General features: G+C 41.8%; 1 protein-coding gene across 4 annotated transcripts in view; it reads right to left on the bottom strand.

Moving 5' to 3' along the window:
• Positions 1 to 1,838: 1,838 nt before the first annotated feature.
• The window catches only part of LOC124615927 (protein FRA10AC1 homolog), a 68,321-nt gene continuing 48,951 nt past the window's right edge, over positions 1,839 to 21,208 (bottom strand). For all 4 annotated transcript variants that reach the window (XM_047144123.1, XM_047144131.1, XM_047144140.1 and 1 more), the window contains exons 4-5: positions 16,706 to 16,865; positions 1,839 to 2,222 (exon numbers count right to left, since the gene is read on the bottom strand). In XM_047144123.1, the coding sequence (XP_047000079.1) occupies positions 1,948 to 2,222; positions 16,706 to 16,865 (435 nt within the window). In that variant the 3' untranslated portion in view covers positions 1,839 to 1,947. The remainder of the gene's footprint in view (positions 2,223 to 16,705; positions 16,866 to 21,208) is intronic.

A 21,208-nucleotide genomic window follows, 5' to 3' on the forward strand; every position in this document is an offset into this window, starting at 1 on the left:
TCATTCAGTTAAGGGGAAGTGCAAATCCGCATTGCTTGGTTTTATAATTGTAGAATCTTTCTATTAAGTTATTAATCTAGCCCCACACAAAAGACATCACCTCCTTAATGAGTATATGTAAATTCCTTTGGTGGCATTAACTTGATGTTAATAATTTACATGCATAACCACTTTCTATGACCTCACCCAAACTGATTCTTCAATAGGGACCTGGATTACATAGTCAGATGTCATTAAGTGCACAAGAATTGCATTGGGGAAATTTATAATAGAATTCCAATTTCAGTAAATGGTTCATTTGCATATCACCTCATGGCAGCAAAGGAGAAGTTGGAGGTCGCTTCCCAAGACATGTGGAAACTGGCAGACTGCATCCAGCTCACACTTTAAACAGACAACACAGCAGTCTTCAAACGGAGCATGAACACCTGGCACTTTAGTCAACACCTCCAAGTTGCAATTAACAGCATAACCATGTGGGCCCTGTAGTGATGCTTGGCTTTCAGTGCAGGCGAAAACCAAACCATTATCAGTAGCTGGTGGAACACCCTGGCCAACCAACAGTCCATCTACATTCATGGAAACCCAAAGTGATGAATGGAAGAGTTAAAGGAATCATAAGAAAAGACAAACAAATATAGTGCACCAATCACCAAGTGAAGTAGACGTAAAAGTTACAGACTCCAACACAACTGGGGTATCCTGAAGAAAACCCTGAAAGGATGCCACTAATTATTGCCTTGAACTGACAAATGTTAATGTAGCTGGTAATATAACAATTCATCATATATTGGTGACATTCTGGTCTTTGGCTACAAAGCCCCTAAGTGAATACAGTCACATTTTGCAGAATACTCCTATACAAATAAGATGCACATTTATTACCTTAGTACATATGCGTGATGTAGAGGTGAAAAAGGTGGTGAAATTCTAAGGTGTGGTTTCATGATCTCTGCCTCAACATGATACAGTTCACACAGAAGTTCATATAGGACATTTTTTTTATTATACTGTTTCCTCTGCAAGGATCGGTTTGCTTAATGATAAACTCGTAACTATTGTCACACTCCCAGAAGATAAGATTTATACTGCACAGCACTGTAAGAATGCCGCTTTTCTGGAAGCCGCAGCAGATCTGCTTTGTTGTCAATCATGGCATTTGCCAACGTTTTATAAGATGTAGTAAGGAAGGTGATATTAGTAAGAAGTCATGAGCTGTTGGAATATCACCATTCCTTTTGTCCACTTTATTGATAAAAACTAACATAGTGCACATCGTTCTTAAGCTGGACCTGATGCTCACATTTTTCATTTAGTTGCAGGAAACTGTATTCTGTTTAAAACAGTTCATTAACGTGGTGCCATTTTGTCCTGGTTAAGGACTGAGAAATGATTATGCATTTTCCCAAATCAGATGCAAAAAGTAAAATTTTGCTTTCATTGTGGGAAAGTGAGATGTAGCGCCTCTTTAAATCTCAGGCAGAAAGTGATCTTTCTTCTTCCCTCTCTCTTTCTAGCACAACAGTAAGAGTTTACATAAAAGTACAACTACAGGCACTTCTTTTTATATACTCATGGCTTTTTAAATATTTATTACAATACTAACACCGTGTGATAATTATGAAGTTGCTTATGATGCTCTCTTTTAGCTACACTGCTAAAAAAGAGTAAACCAAAGTGGCATATGTGCATAGATTTGGCGGTACCACATTATACTGCATGGAAAGTCAAATTTTCATGGAATATTGCTTCAACATGCTTGGTTTGGTTATTATTCAAAGAGGAGGGGGAGGGGGACAGGAAAAGGGATCAGCTTTGAAAGCACAGAAGTCAGTGAATTGACATATTTAGCATATTTTATTCACATAACAAGAAAACATTGCAACATTCATACATGATATATCACATACAAAACACTGTGAGGGCTGTGCCACTCACATGCTTATATTACATGAATAAATCCTCTAAATATTCTTCAAACTCTTGATCTCTAGTTTTCTCTTCTGTTCCCTGATGAGCCTCTCTCCACAATGCACTTTCATCCTCTTCTTTTATTTCTGGATTTAATTCCTGGTTCAAGTCCGTATCATCATCCTCATCCTTTCGCAATTTTTTATGAGGTTCGATTTCAGGAAGACCTTTAAGTCTTCTTTTTTTCTTACGTGTAATTTCACGCCTTTTATGTTTGTAATTCAATTTTTCTGAACACTTGGTACAAAGTCCTGCAACAGAAAATGTTGATACATTACAATAAAACTTAAAATATTTAAATGGCTAACATATGACTCATGTGGACTGTTCTTTTTTGGAAATTATTTTTCTCAGCATAAACTAGATCATTATTATTAACTGTGTTTTTTCACCTGTTTTTCCATTTTTATACTGTTGTAATTGTAATGAATTTCCTTATGAGTCTTAAAGACTGTTTCTATCTCTTGTTCACCTGCCATTAAGACCTCTCTCCAGAGTATACCCTTTATAATAAGGATCCTACAACAGACAACTTAATTCCTTCAACAAATATGCTTTTGGATTCCCAATCTATATTCACACATTCATTAATAGTTTCAAGTTATGCCTCCACTTTTGATTCCTTACACTACACTTAAACCGAATAGTTTTTAACCTTTACTTTCCAGAGTTAGTAACAAATAATTTTATTGAATATTTTGCAGGCACTAATATTGTATCTTTGGCTGATTTCTATAAATTCCAGTTCACTGTCAACTACAAGGCACGTCATCTACCACATCCCTCAAAAACTAGCAACTACTGCACAACGATCACCTCAAGAAGCTATCCAAAAATCTAGTAACCAGCTGCAACATGAGTCTTGTTTCCTGTGGCTGCCCACTATCTTTCATACAGTTAGATCCTTCTGACACTCCAACAGTTTCCGGCCACATCTTTGCCTGCCCACCACTTTCCTTCAATTCTCCTCCCCCTCCCTCCCCAATCTCTATCATCAAAAGGAAGATTTAAAAATTAATATTAAAATTTTGTAACCTTTACTTTCTGTTGCCTGTCCATAATAGTTTTCTAGCAAGTAAAGAACCCCTCCGAAAGCCAAATCACAATTTCATAATGGGCATAATCTGTGTCACTTCAGGCAGGGGGGTTCCCTTCATATAATCTCGGATGTTATTGAATTTAGAATATGTTAAAATTCAGGCTTAAGAAACACGTATTTTTTTGTTTTCCCCAAAAACATTCCTGCCCGAGATATAGGCCTCCAAAGATGACACTGCGAACACCATTTTGAAGATGCAAATTTTTTTAAAAATGCTGTATCTCTGTGATGGTTCTAGGTATCTTGTTAAAGAGTTTTTTTATTTTTTATTTATTTATTTTTTTGAAAGATAATTTCTTTATGATTAATTACAATAGTATCCTCCGTTTGGTCATATCTGTCAATGTTCTTCTACTCTCGCCTTTTGAATTCTTTTTTATAATTTAGAGATTTTTTTTTTTTTTCAAAAATGTCAATCCAGAAAAGTTAGATTTTTTCCTGCTTATTAGTAGCATGTACTACTATATTCTCTTTAAAGGGGAGCTTCCACTTTTAAGTTAAATAGATTTTATTTAAAAAAAATCGTTTTTTCTTTTTTTAACTTTCAAGGGTAATGTCTGTCTTCACTGAAGTTGTTTCTTACTAGTTTCTTTGTTACAATATTTATTTCTAATGTTTTTGTTGGAGTTATTTCTTATCACTTTCTTTGTTGCAGTTATTTCTTTTCACTTTCATTGTTGCAAATATTTCTTACACTTTGTTGTAGTTTCTTGTCAGTTTCTTTGTCATGGTTGTTCATTGCAGTTTTCTTTATTGTAGTTGCTCAGTGCTAATTTGTTTACCGAACACGCTTCTAAGGAATCTGAGACCATCCAGTGAGTTCCGTGTTTTCATCAGGAATTTGCCATTTGACACAGTTGTAGGAAGGACTGTTTGAAATGTCTTCTGACTGGGGCCACAGGAGAGTGAAGTGTGCTGACTATTTGCATATCCATAAAAGAGTGATATATAAGACAAAAAAAGAAACAGACTCTGTTCAGGTTCGGAATAAGTGTCCTCATTTGAAGGCCGTATCAAAGTGAAGACGTTTCCAGTGACAACTTTTTGTGTTCTAAATGCTTTGACAGAATTACAACAATGATAGTATCTGAACAAGGTGAAGCTTCCCTTGGTGCAGATGATGCAAATTTTGCATCAACAGAGGAAAAATTAAATACCCTGAATCAGTCAACTACAGAAGTGGGTGTTAGACCTGTTAAGAAACTGTGGTCAGTGAAGTCGAGTCATAAGCTCTATGCGTCAAGAAAGCACAGAGAAATTACTAAAGCTATGATGAATACACTACAGCAAAACTGACTCACTCTTCAAAGTAGAAATTCCATCTTCAGAAGAAAATGAACCAAAGCACTCTTGCACCTCTTGCCAGGAATTTTTCACAAATATCAATTCAACTGTTGAATATGGTGCATCCTACAGCAAAAAGATGCAAGTTTTATACACCAGACATTTTCAAAGAAAATAATTTTGAATCACGTTCCTTCAGTTGCCTGTCCATAATAGTTTTCTAGCAAGTAAAGAACCCCTCCGAAAGCCAAATCACAATTTCATAATGGGCATAATCTGTGTCACTTCAGGCAGGGGGGTTCCCTTCATATAATCTCGGATGTTATTGAATTTAGAATATGTTAAAATTCAGGCTTAAGAAACACGTATTTTTTTGTTTTCCCCAAAAACATTCCTGCCCGAGATATAGGCCTCCAAAGATGACACTGCGAACACCATTTTGAAGATGCAAATTTTTTTAAAAATGCTGTATCTCTGTGATGGTTCTAGGTATCTTGTTAAAGAGTTTTTTTATTTTTTATTTATTTATTTTTTTGAAAGATAATTTCTTTATGATTAATTACAATAGTATCCTCCGTTTGGTCATATCTGTCAATGTTCTTCTACTCTCGCCTTTTGAATTCTTTTTTATAATTTAGAGATTTTTTTTTTTTTTCAAAAATGTCAATCCAGAAAAGTTAGATTTTTTCCTGCTTATTAGTAGCATGTACTACTATATTCTCTTTAAAGGGGAGCTTCCACTTTTAAGTTAAATAGATTTTATTTAAAAAAAATCGTTTTTTCTTTTTTTAACTTTCAAGGGTAATGTCTGTCTTCACTGAAGTTGTTTCTTACTAGTTTCTTTGTTACAATATTTATTTCTAATGTTTTTGTTGGAGTTATTTCTTATCACTTTCTTTGTTGCAGTTATTTCTTTTCACTTTCATTGTTGCAAATATTTCTTACACTTTGTTGTAGTTTCTTGTCAGTTTCTTTGTCATGGTTGTTCATTGTAGTTTTCTTTATTGTAGTTGCTCAGTGCTAATTTGTTTACCGAACACGCTTCTAAGGAATCTGAGACCATCCAGTGAGTTCCGTGTTTTCATCAGGAATTTGCCATTTGACACAGTTGTAGGAAGGACTGTTTGAAATGTCTTCTGACTGGGGCCACAGGAGAGTGAAGTGTGCTGACTATTTGCATATCCATAAAAGAGTGATATATAAGACAAAAAAAGAAACAGACTCTGTTCAGGTTCGGAATAAGTGTCCTCATTTGAAGGCCGTATCAAAGTGAAGACGTTTCCAGTGACAACTTTTTGTGTTCTAAATGCTTTGACAGAATTACAACAATGATAGTATCTGAACAAGGTGAAGCTTCCCTTGGTGCAGATGATGCAAATTTTGCATCAACAGAGGAAAAATTAAATACCCTGAATCAGTCAACTACAGAAGTGGGTGTTAGACCTGTTAAGAAACTGTGGTCAGTGAAGTCGAGTCATAAGCTCTATGCGTCAAGAAAGCACAGAGAAATTACTAAAGCTATGATGAATACACTACAGCAAAACTGACTCACTCTTCAAAGTAGAAATTCCATCTTCAGAAGAAAATGAACCAAAGCACTCTTGCACCTCTTGCCAGGAATTTTTCACAAATATCAATTCAACTGTTGAATATGGTGCATCCTACAGCAAAAAGATGCAAGTTTTATACACCAGACATTTTCAAAGAAAATAATTTTGAATCACGTTCCTTCAGTATCAAAGTACATGGAGACAAGTCAAGAAATGTAATGTCTGTAAAAGGAGTCTTTGGAAGAACAAATCCCTATTAAGGTCATCCTGTAGTAACAACTCAAGTTCAAATAGTGCAGTCATTTTATGTAGAAGATAAATGGGACTGTTCTCGCCAGAGTGCCAACAAAAAAGACACTATAACTGTAACAGTTGGAGATCAAAAAGTTGTGAAAGTGAAGAGGTACATGACTCACAGTATTAAAGAAACTTTTGCAATTTATAAGAGCAACTATACAACTTCACATATTGGAAGATCAAAATTTTATGCACTGTGACCAAAGAGGGTAGTTCCACACCCATCTAGAGATGTCTGCTTATGTGTGTACTGCGGGAATTTTGAACTTCGTGAGGTAACTTTGAAGAATTTACTGGAGCACTTGACATATGACACCTTGGTTGGGCATGTGAAGTCATAAGTAGTCTGTGATGTAAAGTGAGAGACTTGTTTGTTTCAAGAATGTGGTGACTGCCCTGGAAAGGGAGGAATGTCTTTGGAAACACTTGGCCTAGAAGACGTAGTAGATAACTCTGCAGAAATTACATATGCGACATGGGAGGAAAATAAACTAATTAAGAAAACTGTTGCCTTTGACAGTTTCATTGATGAACTTGGTAAATGGTCAGTGAAAGCAGTAACACACAAGCATCTGAAGAAACTGAAACAACACATTGCAGAAGGGAAAGAGTGTGTACAGGCTGAAGAATTATGTTTAGCGCATCATTGTGATTTTGCTGAGACCTGGTCTGTAAACCTCCCACAAGAAGTACAAGGGTATCATTGGAGTAGTTACAGGTTTCAATTTTTACAGGAGTGACACATTTTCAAAACAAGACCACAAGTGTTGCAGTTATAAGTGATGACACACGACATAACTCAGCACATGCTTTGCTAGCAATGCACAAAAATTCTTCAACTGCAAACAGGGGCAAAGAAGATCATCATTATTTCTGATGGTGCTCCTAGTCATTTTAAAAATCGTTACCAGCTGTTTGAATTGAGTAAGTCGCTTGTGCCAACTGACTGGGTATACAGTGCTACTGGTCACAGGAAGGGGCCTTGTGATAGTGTAGGGGGCCTGCTGAAGCACCAAGCTACAAAATATCTTTCCAGACCAAATACAGCTGCAATTCAGAATGCCGAGGATTTTACGAGAGTTGTGAAATCTTACACATCCACAGCCCTCATTCCTTTATCCAAATAGGAAATCGAAGAATTCTGTGAGCAGAAAAAAGAACGGTCCAAACAAACTACTCCTGTGAAAGGAATTTAGAAGGCTTATTTTTGGACTTAAAGTGATGGGTGAACTCATATTGCACACACTTTAAAGAGCAAGAAAGAAGAAATTTCGTTCTCCAGCCAACACCTCAGAAACAGCAGGATAATATTCAGATTCACAACCTGAGAAAGGGGATGTTTGTGGCGTGTGTGTATGACTGTGGCTGGTGGATTGCAGAGATTATAGCCACAAACTTTTAGTTCATTGACTGGCTAATTTCAGTACAAAACAGAGTGCACAGAAGTTGTATAAATTGAAACCTTTTAAGTCTTTGGACCTTTCACATACATTTTGGAACCATTTAAAATGCTTGAAAAATGAGTCTCTTACTCATTTTTCAGAACTAAAATTATGTTAAATAAGACTAGGTTTTGATTTTTATGGGCTTGGTATGTGATAATGTGGTAATAAAAGGTTTTATGTATGGCAAAAATTTCCATTGTTTAGAAAACCTGTTCAACCTAAAAGTAGAAGCTCTCCTCTTCAGGGAATATAGAACTATATGGTACTAATCAACCAGGAAAAAAAAAAAAAAAAAAATCAAAATTTTGTGGATTGGCATTCCAAATGGAGGATTTCTTTGTAATCATAACACAATTACCTTTCAAATAAAAAAAAAAACCAACAAAATATATACAACTGTTCCAGAGATACAGCATTTTAAAATTTTTTCCAAAATTCGCATCTTCAAAATGGTATGCCAGTGTCATCTTTGGAGGGCTGTATCTCAGAGCAGAACCTTTTTTGGAGAAAAAAAAGTGTTCCTTACTTAGTCCTTCATTTCAACATATGCTAAATTCAATAACATCTGAGACTATGACAGTAAGATTTTTTCCTAACCTGCCTGAATTGATATGAACTAGGCCAAAGACTTTTTTTTTAATTTATAAGCTAAAATAATCAGTGTCTGATAACATAATATGGATAGATAAAACATCTATTCACCAAGCAGCAGCAGGACAAAACACTTGAAAGATGTGGGAAAGCACGAGCTTTTGGGGCCAGTGGCACCTTCTTCTGGTAAAAGGGTTGCAGGGAAAGGAAGAGTGAGGAAGGAAAACAGCTGCTGAGGGTTTGAAAATGGAATGAGTTACAGGAAAGTCACCCAGAGGAAAATTGCTGGCTGGGATGAGAAGGGAAGACTGGTTGTTGGAGCCTGCACCAAATGAGATTTGAACAACGGAGAACTTCAGATGGAACGTAAAACACAGTGAAAAAGTGGAAACAGTGCATTATGCATGGTAGACAAGTAAGGGGGCAGGGAAAAACTTGTCAGGTCAGAAAATAAAAGATACAGAAAAATAAAAGGGCGTGAACTAAAAGAATAATTACTGAAAATAAATGCTAAGACCACAGAAATTAACATAAATTTTGGCCAGCTGGGTGGCAAGAATCAAGCACACATTATGTCAGTTCCCACCTATGAGTTCTGAGAAACTGGTGTCAGGAGAGGGAATCCAGAGGGCACGTGTGGTGAAACAGGCACCGAGGACACAACCATCATGTTATAGAGCATGCTCTGCAACAGCACATTGTGTAATACTATTATACATCCTCTGTCTATGCCCACTCATCTTAATTGGTAATTTGTGATAGTCATGCCTGTGTCGAAGCCAGACAATATTTAGATAAAGCTAGTGCACAATGTGTCATTTCACAGAGACATGAAAAGAATGGTAAATGTCAAAATGTAAATATTGTTCTTTGTCTGCAGATTTAGAAAGAACAGAGGTGTGTAGTTGGTCCTCAGTGAAGATGAGATCAACACCGAGGAAAGTGGCAAGGGATATGGAATGCGACCACGTTAAATTTAAACGGAGAATGTATTTAGAGATTCCTAAAAGTTCAATAGGTCAGCATGGCCAAGAATTGCTTTTCATAGTTATTTTAAATTCATCATTTGATATGGGATAATTTTCTGGGGAAGTTCAAGTAGTGTATCTTGAATACTGAAACCGCAAAAGAAAATTGTCCAATACATGAGTACTGCACAGCAGAGTCTTGTCACCCATTATTTCGGAAACTACAAATCCTAACTGTTCCCTCCATATACATTTATGAAATTATTATCTTCTTACACAGCAGACAAAAATTATTTGAGGATAATCGTTTTAACCATACATATAACACAAGAAATATAAATAATTTTATGCTGCCTACACACCAGTTGAAACTATATGCACGGACTCCAATATATGGAGATGGTAATTTATAAAAAGTTAATGGGCAAAAACATATTTAATATGAAGCCACAAATTTTAAAAGTGAGGCTACAGCAGATTCTGTGGGAGAAATACTACTGTTCAATAGAGGAATTCATGTAGGATAAAATGATAATTCGAGCAAGGGCTAAGTAAGTGTTATATTTCATTTTATGTATATATAACAAAATTGTGTTATTATTATGACACTGTTTGTTAACATCAGCTGTTCTTTGTTTATGGTGAAATTTTACCACAATTTGATGTGTCTCCTGAACCTGAATCAAATTATTTATATTATGTACATTATGAGACAAATAAATCACAACTCACAATATGCAAAGATGTCATCAATGTATCTATACCAAACCAGGGTCTGAAGATTAACAGATCTCAGGAAAGGCCCCTCTAAGTGACCCACGAAAGGCCAGCACAGGAAAGAGCTACCCTGGTTCCCATGGCTGTACCCCTGATCTGTTTGAGAGCAGGTTTTGGTATCAGGTGGGTGCTGGATGAAGTAATGTTCAGTAGCAGATAGACCATGGACATGAGGAATGTTGGTATACAGGAAGGTGTTTTTTTTTTTTTTTTTTTTTTTTTTTTTGTGGTTTTAGGGCGCACAACTTCAATGGTCATTAGCGCCCTGACTACTCTAAGAATGCACCGCGAGGCACAAGTTGACCACAACAACTAAAAGGGAAAACACGATAAAAGACAGACTGACAGGCATAGGATTAAAAAACAGCATCATCAAATGTCCTTAGCGAGGTTTGTCAAATTGATAAAACGAAGAACACGAGCAGCTGCTCGTGGGTCATCCGCTAAAATGGCATCGAAAGTATTTGGCAGGTTAAGATCGAGGCGCAGTGTGTTAAGATCTGGACAGGACATTAAAATGTGTCTAACCGTCAGCAAGTGCCCACATGGGCAGAACGGCGCCCCGGCGCCGGCGCAGCCGTCAGCAGATGGCGATGGCTGAACCGGCAGTGTCCAATTCTTAACCGGGCTAAAACGACCTCCTCCCGCCGAGAAGGGCGTGAGGAGGACGTCCAAGCCACGGGAAGAGGTTTTAAGGCCCGAAGCTTGTTGTCGGTAAGTGCAGCCCAATCGGCATGCCACAGAGATAAGATGCGCCGACAAATCACCCTGCTAAAATCGGACGAAGGGACGCAACAAGAAGCTGTCCGAGGCTGGAGGACTGCAGCCTTGGCCGCGGCATCTGCAGCTTCGTTCCCAGGGATACCGACATGGCCAGGAACCCACATAAAGCTAACTGGAGAACCGACGTCCACCAGCTGCTGAAGAGAGCGTTGGATCCGGTGTACGAAAGGGTGAACCGGGTACGGATCACTGAGGCTCTGGATGGCGCTCAGGGAATCTGAGCAGATGACATAAGCAGAATGTCAGTGGCGGCAGATGTAAAGAACAGCCTGGTAGAGGGCAAAGAGCTCAGCTGTGAAGACCGAACAATGGCCATGGAGCCGGTATTTGAAACTTTGTGCCTCGACAATAAAGGAACACCCGACCCCGTCATTGGTCTTAGAGCCATCTGTATAAATGAAAGTCATGTCGATGAACTTCGAACGAAGTTCCAAAAAACGGGAGTGGTAGACCGAACCGGGGGTGACCTCTTTTGGGAGCGAGCTGAGGTCAAGGTGAACGCGGACCTGAGCCTGGAGCCAAGGTGGCGTGCGGCTCTCGCCCACTCGAAAGGTTGCAGGGAGTGAAAAATTAAGGTGTTGAAGGAGGCGACGAAAGCGAACTCCAGGGGGTAGCAGGGCAGAGACATACAACCCGTATTGACGGTCAAGAGAGTCGTCAAAAAAGGAACGATAAGACGGATGGTCGGGCATTGACAGTAGCCGACAGGCATACCGACAAAGCAGTATATCGCGCCGGTAGGTGAGTGGCAATTCGCCAGCGTCAGCATGAAGACTCTCTACGGGACTGGTATAAAATGCTCCGATCGCAAGTCGTAAACCCCGATGTTGTATGGAGTTGAGGCGGCGTAAGATGGATGGCCGTGCAGAGGAGTATACGAAGCTCCCATAATCCAGCTTGGAGCGGACGATCGACCGATATAGACGAAGTAGGACGGTTCGATCCGCTCCCCACGACAGACCACTGAGAACATGGAGGACATTTAAAGAACGGGTACAACGGGCGGCCAAATATGACACATGTGGAGACCAGCTAAGTTTCCTGTCAAATGTAAGGCCTAAAAATTTGGTTGTCTCCATGATTGGGAGAGCAACGGGACCGAGTCGTAAGGACGGTGGGAGAAACTCTTTGTAGCGCCAGAAGTTAATACAGACCGCCTTCTCGGCAGAAAAACGGAAGCCATTGGCGACACTCCAGGAGTAAAGACGGTCAAGAGAACGCTGAAGACAGCGCTCCAGGACACGTGTACACTGCGCGCTGCAATAGATAGTAAAATCGTCCACGAAAAGGGAGCCTGATACATCAGCTGGGAGGCAATCCATTATTGGATTGATCGCGATGGCGAAGAGAGCGACGCTCAAAACTGAGCCCTGTGGCACCCCATTCTCCTGGCGAAAGGTGTCGGACAGGACAGAACCCACATGTACCCTGAACTGTCGATCCATTAAAAAGGAACGAATAAAAAGAGGGAGGCGACCGCGAAGGCCCCATGTATGCATGGTGCGGAGAATGCCCGCCTTCCAACAGGTGTCGTAAGCCTTCTCCAAATCAAAGAACACAGCCGCGGTCGGGCGCTTCCGCAAGAAGTTATTCATAATGAAGGTCGACAAGGTAACCAGATGGTCAACAGCAGAGCGGCGCCTACGAAATCCACATTGTACATTGGTAAGTAGGCGTCGAGACTCGAGCAGCCAAACCAATCGAGAGTTAACCATTCGCTCCATCACTTTACAGACACAGCTGGTAAGCGAGATAGGTCGATAACTGGAAGGCAAGTGCTTGTCCTTCCCCGGGACAACAATAGACTCGCGCCAGCATGCGGGAACATGTCCCTCTATCCAGATGCGATTGTATGTACGAAGAAGAAAACCTTTACCCGCAGGAGAAAGGTTCTTCAGCATCTGAATATGAATAGAATCTGGCCCTGGAGCAGAGGACCGTGATCGGCCAAGTGCGTTTTCGAGTTCCCGCATGGTGAATGGGGCATTATAACTTTCACAATTCGAGGAGCGGAAGTTAGGTGGCCTAGCCTCCTCTGCCTGTTTGCGGGGGAGGAAGGCAGGGTGGTAATGAGCGGAGCTCGAAACCTCTGCGAAAAAGCGGCCGAAGGCATTGGAGACAGCCTCAGGGGCCACAAGGACGTCATTCGCGACCTTCAAGCCAGAAACTGGTGAGTGGACCTTAGTGCCAGATAGCCGGCGCAGGCTACCCCAGACAACAGAAGAAGGAGTAAAACTGTTGAAGGTGCTTGTGAAAGCAGCCCAGCTGGCTTTCTTGCTTTCTTTGATAATACGACGACACTGAGCACGTAATCGTTTATAATTGATACAATTCGCCACTGTAGGGTGGCGTTTAAATGTGCGTAAAGCACGTCGACGAGCACGTAAAGCGTCTCTACATGCTGCGGTCCACCAGGGGACCGGTACGCGACGTGGAGAAGAAGGAGGGTGAGGGATGGAATATTCAGCAGCAGCGAGAATGACTTCCGTGAGGTGTGCGACCTGACGATCGCAGCTTGTAAAGGTTTGATCCTGAAAGGTCGCCCTGGAAGAGAAGAGCCCCCAGTCTGCCTTGGAGATGATCCAATTAGAGAAGCACGGAGAGGGGGTATGCTGCAGGAGATGGATAACACACGGGAAGTGGTCGCTCGAATATGTATCAGAAAGTGCATACCACTCAAACCGGCGTGCAAGTTGGGGAGTACATATAGAGAGGTCTAAATGGGAATAGGTGTGAGATGTGTCCGAAAGAAAAGTAGGGGCGCCAGTATTGAGGCAGACAAGATCGAGCTGGTTGAAAAGGTCTGCTAACAAGGAGCCCCTCGGGCAGGATGCTGGAGAGCCCCAAAGGGGATGGTGGGCATTGAAGTCTCCAGTTAACAAAAATGGTGCAGGTAGCTGAGCAATAAGTTGCATCACGTCTGCCCTGGTAACGGCAGATGACGATGGAGTGTAAACGGTACAAAAGGAAAACGTAAAAGTGGGGAGAGTAATGCGGATGGCAACTGCCTGCAGGCCGGTGTGCAACGTGATGGGATCGTAGTAAATATCATCCCGGACCAGCAACATAACCCCTCCATGAGCTGGGATACCTACCACAGGGGGTAGGTCAAAACGCACAGAGGTGTAGTGTGCCAAGGCAATTTGATCGCATGGGCGTAGCTTCGTTTCCTGGAGGGCTACGACGAGCGGACGGTGCAAGCGGAGCAGCAACTTCAAGTCCTCTCGGTTGGAGCGAATGCTGCGAATATTCCAGTGAATAAGTGCCATCGTAAGAAAAGGAAGATGAGAGAAGTGGTCACCTCGAAGGCCGCTTAGGGCCTGGCTTCGAGCGAGCACTGCCGCCGCTATCAGTAGGCGGACAGTCATCGTCCATTGGGTCTATAGGGTCATCGGCCATCTCAGGAGGATGGCCGGGAGGGGGAGCTTCCTCCGCCAGTGAACGGCCAGATGTACGGCTACCAGCGGTGCGGCCAGGCGAAACGGATGACGGCCTGGGGCGGCAACCGCTGGATGGCGCAGGAGAAGAAATGCGCCGTGGCGGAGAAGGAGAACTGTGCTTCCTATGCGCCTTTTGGAAGGACGTGTAGTGGAAGTACCGGTCGAAGGCTGGGAGGTCGAGGTACGAAGGAAGTCTCCACGGGATGGTTCCTTCTTGAAGGCCCGTGCATCTGACTTCGATGTCTTCGTCTTAGCAGAAGCTGAGGAAGGTGCTCGTGTCTGTGGGGTGATGGGAGGAAGAGGAGACGTCGACCGCGCGATCTTAGCACTGGCCGAACGGACGGCCGTGGTGCTGAAGGTCAGATCGCATGTCTGGGTTGCTACCTCCCGGGTAGTCCGAGGAGAGGCGAGGACAGTACTGTATTTCCCCGCTGGGAGCAGCGTGGGCTTCCTACTAGCCAATAGCTTGCGAGCAGCCGAGGTGGACACTTTCTCTTTGACCCGAATTTCTTGGATACAGCGTTCTTCCTTATAGACAGGACAGTCGCGGGAGGATGCGGCATGGTCACCCTGACAGTTCACACAACGAGGAGACGGAGGTGGACAGTCACCCTCATGGGCATCCCTGCCACAAGTGACACATTTAGCCGCATTGGAACAAGACTGTCGAGTGTGATTGAAACGCTGACACTGGTAGCAGCGCGTAGGTGTCGGGACATAGGGGCGAACAGAAATAACCTCGTAGCCCGCCTTGATGCGCGATGGCAGCTTAACACTATCGAAGGTCAAGAAAATTGTCCGGGTCGGTACAAGGTCATTGTTGACCTTTTTCATGACCCTATGGACAGCCGTCACGCCCTGCTCAGCGAGGAATGATTGAAGCTCCTCGTCAGTCAATCCGTCGAGGGAGCTAGTATAGACTACACCACGAGACGAATTCAAAGTTCGGTGGGCCTCCACCCGGACAGGGAACGTGTACAGGAGGGTGGCCCGAAGCAGTTTTTGTGCCTGAAAGGCACTCTCAGTTTCTAGTAATAAGGTGCCGTTACGCAACCTGGTACAAGATTTGACAGATCCGGCTATGGCATCTACGCCCTTCTGAATAACGAAAGGGTTGACAGAGGAAAAATCCTTTCCGTCCTCAGATCGAGAAACTACGAGGAACTGTGGGGCAGGCGGTAGTACTTTTGTCACTGTTGGCTGGTCACGTTTCCGTTTTTGGGTCGAAGTCGAAAGAGATGGAGTAGAATCCATTGCGGAGGAATCCCCCATGATTGCCAGCGTCTCCGATGGCGCGCTCCTTCCTTGTGGGGACCCTCTCAGAGGGCACTCCCGCCTTAGGTGAATGTTTACACCTCAGGTCACACCTCCCGAGAAACAGACGGAGGGACCAATCGGCATGGTCAGAAGGTATCAGCTCAGGCAATCACCCCTCCCCGGGCCTGGCCTTTACCAGGGGGTACGCGCGTGCCTTACATGTCTACCCAGGGCGGGGACTTACGCGTTACCCCGTCACCGGCTACGCGTGCAACGTGTGGGTCGGCCTTCAGGCACGCACAGGGAGGAAGGAAGAAGAGGAAAAAGAAGAGAGAGAGGGAGAAAGAGGACAGACTGTCTCAAACGCTGAGGCGGAGACCAGAGAAGGCAAGGAGAAGAAGGCAATGAGAAAGCAAGGAGAAGAAGGCAATGAGAAGGCAAGGAGAAAAAGGCAATGAGAAGGCAAGGAGAAAAAGGCAATGAGAAGGCAAGGAGAAAAAGGCAATGAGAAGGCAAGGAGAAAAAGGCAATGAGAAGGCAAGGAGAAAAAGGCAATGAGAAGGCAAGGAGAAAAAGGCAATGAGAAGGCAAGGAGAAAAAGGCGATGAGAAGGCAAGGAGAAGTCAAGAGAAAGAGTAAGGAAGACAGTGAGGTGGAGAAGAGCAAAGAAAGGAACCAACAAAAGGAAGGAAGAAACGAGAAGTGAAAAACCAAAAAGACCACGATGATAGGTCGTGGAACCGTCCGTCTCCGGACGCAGGCGCTAACTACCCCTGTGAGGGGGATGGACTCCTTTTAGTCGCCTCTTACGACAGGCAGGAATACCGCGGGCCTATTCTAATCCCCGGACCCGCAGGGGGGAGGAAGGTGGTGTCAATGGTGACAAGAAAAGTGTGTGGTGGGAGTTGGACTGGCACAGATTTCAAATGGTCAAGGAAATGGTTGATGTCTGGAGGGGAGTCTTTGTACTACAGGTTGCATGTGTTGATCATCAAGGCAGAGGTAACTTCAGTGAGTGCTTCAAAGCTAGCAACTATGAGACAGCTAGCTCCATTGGGTATGTGGATCTTACAAGAAGGTAAAAGGTGGAAGTGTGGTCTGGCCAGGGTAAGAAATGCTATATAAGATGGTAAGGCACTAGACTAGAGGATGAATTTTGTAGTATCAGTATCAACCACTTGAAACCACAATGTTTTAGACACAGCCACAGCAATATATATAATGGATGGGTCCAAGTACTTACTTGCTTTAACTAGTGCATTCTTCTTTTCACCATTTTCAACGTAACCAAAGTTCACTTCCCATGTATGTAAGTCCTCCTTAGATGAGCAGTGTTTTTCTCCACAGCTAAACTGGCCTTTCCCTACAACAACTTCTTGTTCTGTACGCCATCGCATAGCCACCTTCAATCAAATTTACAGTCAGTTCAAACAGGTGAAAAATCCAGTTGAGTGCTGGGAAAAAATAACTGGCATGTACATAACCATACATAAGCTGAAAATTTGTGTTACACAGTACATCTAAAAAGAAAGACAGAAAAAGAATTCTATGAAATAAATTTCCATTTACTTTGAAACTGAAGTGATGAATGACAATCAGCCACACACATGATGCTGTGATATCTTATTGCTGATTACACTTTCATTTTAAGATTTGTTAATAAATCACTTCAAATTGTGTGTGTGTGTGGTGTTTACTAATGGCTGTTTAACATATCTGGAAATGATAAGAATATTTACACCAAAGCAGAGATCTTAATATAATATTTTCTATGTGTGTGTCCATTACTTCACCACTTAAACTTTGAGGTAAGAAATGGCAACTGGTCAAGTGTTTCTTTAATGGTGTGAATACACGAAAACCATTTGGTGCAAGACGTGGGTGGTATGGGGGCTGGTGCAATACAATACACTGAAAACATTGGATCAAATTGCACAGAACTATGGCTGTCTGTGGTCAGGCAACAACACAAACAGTTTTGGAAATGATCCTAATCCTTTCCAATGAATCATTTTCTGCAACCGTTCCAGTGTGGCACTATAACTGGCACCAAACATGGTCTCTTCACATGTGAGCAAATCAACCAGCAGTACATAGTTTTGAACTTTTTCATTGGAGAGGGGGTGGGGGGGGGGGGAGGGGTGGAATTGGAAGGGGTGGGGGGTGGGGGGAGAAGAGGAGTCTACACGATATTGATGCTTTCTGCTTTCTCCTTCTAAGACACAACGAGATGCTCTGTGACAGAATGGTGCACAAATGGAACACCCTCCGCCTTATACTGGGTTAAGTACCATATTTACTCGAATTTTAGCTGCACTCGAATCTAAGCCGCACCTGAAAAATGAGACTCGAAATCAAGGGGAGGGGGGGGGGGGGGGGGGGGGAATTCCAGAATCTAAGCCACACCAGAAATTTGAGACTCGAAATTCAAGGGGAGAGAAAAGTTTTAGGGCGCACCTCCAAATCAAAACAAAGTTGGTCCATTGTAATATGAGACACAATTAGGTCGAACGAATGATGATACAGCTACAGTAGTTTGGTTTGAATTGTAAGCTTAGCAGTTAAGCTTTACCAGGTAGCCATTGCTTTGCGTCAGGCGCTCCGTCCGTATTTAACACGGGTACCCTTCCTTTTTCACGTGCTTCGTCTGGTTTGAATCGATTGCTTATTTTTCTTTGATCTGATAAGTGCCATTCTCTTTGTTATAGGTGTTTACGTCACTCTAAGCTGAAAATGCAATACTGTACTATGTCATGCATTGTTTGTAGCATTCTGATAATGAGTGTTTACGGCCTGTCGCCGCTTGGCTTGCTTTTGTGCACGCTACCGCCGCTTTTTAAAAAAAGAGAGAGAGAGAGAGAGAGAGAGAGAGAGAGAGAGAGAGAGAGAGAGAGAGGAATCATCTCATTAGCGAAACAATGGCAAGAGACTGCTATTTGTTATTACTTACACCGCTGCTTTCTTTGATAATGATCAACAAGAACCAAATAATAGACTGCGTATGATAGAAGATGTTCTGAACGAGAGTTTAGCGAAAATTTTTCTCCGTTTGAAAATCTTTGCAGACGCCTCTTTAGTACATTACATTCTGCACAGAAATTAGAGTCATCTTAGATTTAAAAATCTAGTCAATTGCCGTGCTTCATTTCTGACTGTATTACTATTAGGCATAAGAATGAATACAAACATGACATGATATGTATATTCTTGCGCGTTTACTGTTGTCTCACTCTAGTTTCGTAGTTTATTAGGCAGACAGGATTTAAATGAGATAGCAGCAAACATGAAAGAATACATGGCAAAATGTTTATATTCATATTATTCTTATGGTGAAGAGAATACTGCATGTGGTTCACAATTCATAAACATTCCTATCAGCAACCATCTCTTCTCACAGGTAGGAAAGAATTCAGAACGTAGAGTTGGCCATATTGACAAACATCCCAAACAGTCTTGCCAGTCGGATTTTCGTAGTACATTGAAATGCTGCTACATTTGAAGATGAACAATGTGGAATTTGTATTTACTTCATTGGATAATGTATGAAAATGCAGTGGTCGAAACTCGGGGCGGAGAAAAAAAGCTAGCCTGCCAACTTTTTTTAAAATTTATTTACTGAGGCAGAGGTTTCGGCGACAGTATTTATCTTTGTGCCTGTAAAGCATGCCTGTGTAGCAGAAGTTAGTTGTGGCGGCACCTACCAACATTTTTCAGAACTTCCGCTTACTTTGCTCTCGATTCTAAGCCGCAGGCGGTTTTATGGATCAGAAAAACCAGAAAAAAAGTATGGCTTAGATTCGAGTAAATATGGTATACATTCTCAATTAAGAATAGCCACAGTACCAGTGAGGCCATCTTTACACTGCCATACATGAAATGTGTTCACAGTAGCGAATAACGACAACCTTCTGTTGTAGAATGGAATGGTAACATTGAAAATTTGTGCCAGATGGGACTCGAATGTGGATTTCCCGCTTGCTGTGAGCGGTCTCCCTAACCAATTTGGACATCCCTGACAGTTGTAGACGTCGCAGGGCCTGTTCCTTTAGACATGTATGCACTGCAATATTTTATTTACACTGCCATGTGAAATACTGAGTTTGTCTCACACAAATGCTACAGTTGGCTTGAATGAAACTTTCGATAAGGCATGCATCATCTGAGGGGATATGCTTGGCGTTCCTGACCTTTGCTTGTTTTACGCACTTTTTCCACATTTATCAAACTCTTGTTGCCAAAACCACACTTGTTCTTATGATATTACACTTGATTCCACTAACTGATGTTGAATTTCAACTGGGGACATTTTCTTTACATGCAGAAACCTTATTACACCTCATGCTTCACTTGCCTACTGTATATCCAAAACATAATCCATAAACTGTACTTTGAAAAGCAATGGGACGGATAATTCCATCTATTGCCAGTGTTTGTAGGTCAAAGCAACTTTAGCAGGGCATAGTACAAAGGAAAAAAATGTGTGCAAATTAACAACATGCATTTGTTTTTAAAAAGATGTGACACATCATCTATACAGGTATTAATAAATATTCATTGTGCAATTGCTGACCAGATCATTTCTCCTAAGCTCTCGTGAATAGAAGACAGGTTTGACAGTTTCTGCATTTGCAGCTGAATGCTGTTTCTACAACATCGATCACAGTCTAATGTAACTGCTTTAGCTTTTACAAAGCAGTCTTACCTGCCCCCCCCCCCCTCCCCCTCCCCCTCCCTTTCCCCACAACCGAATGTTTGGCTTTATAATTGTTCATTTTTGTATCTGTCCATTTTAGAGTGTACATTAATGTCAAGACCTCATTATGAAGAATTTACCCAATATTTATCCAGGCCAAAGAGGATACTGTTTCACGAAATGCTTAGGAAGCAGATAATCAGTGTGTGTACAAAAAGAGAACTGAGATGAAACATCGAATGGAAAAAGCTGAAAATTATCATTCTAGGAAGTGTTTCATGATTTCTACTACACTGTCACAAATCTTCAAACATAGATACATGTATTTTTTAAGTAACTATTGTTAAACATTAAAACAAAATCTGATAGTTTGTGTGCTGAGACATATATATCCCCAAACTTGGTGTGCACATAGTAAGGAGCCTTTAGTTACAAAAAGTACACACTGTAAATATTCAGTCCGTACATGTATTCAGAACTTTGTAGGCACAACAGCAGTCGCTACTACTACTTGTGTAACAACTGACATCCTTCATTTTAATAGCAGTAAGTATTTTGGGCAAGAGAAAGTGCCATGATATTTAATCATTAATTTATCTAGCTGCTTTTTTTCATCACATAATTTGGATAATAGAGTGAGTCAAATAGGATGGGTATACCAAATTCATATTATAAAATAATTCAGAGATGTGAAAGAGTTCTAGGCACTTCAGTGCGGAACCACGCGGCTTCTACGGTCGCAGGTTCGAATCCTGCCTCGGGCATGGATGTGTGTGATGTCCTTAGGTCAGTTAGGTTTAAGTAGTTCTAAGTTTAGGGGACTGATGACCTCAGCTGTTAAGTCCCATAGCACTTAGAACAAAGAGCTGTACAGTAGAGCTGCAGACCCTGGGGAAAAATAATGGTCTGAAGCCAACATCCAACACAGGAGTACAAGTTAATATGCCAACCAGCTTCACAGATGATGAAGAGATGAAAAGAATGTATGAAGAGAGAAAACAAATTACTTAGATAAATATAGTAAGGGAAGTTCTGGTAGAACACAAATACATT

This window comes from Schistocerca americana, chromosome 1 (assembly GCF_021461395.2).
Source record: "Schistocerca americana isolate TAMUIC-IGC-003095 chromosome 1, iqSchAmer2.1, whole genome shotgun sequence".
Taxonomy (NCBI): domain Eukaryota; kingdom Metazoa; phylum Arthropoda; class Insecta; order Orthoptera; family Acrididae; genus Schistocerca; species Schistocerca americana.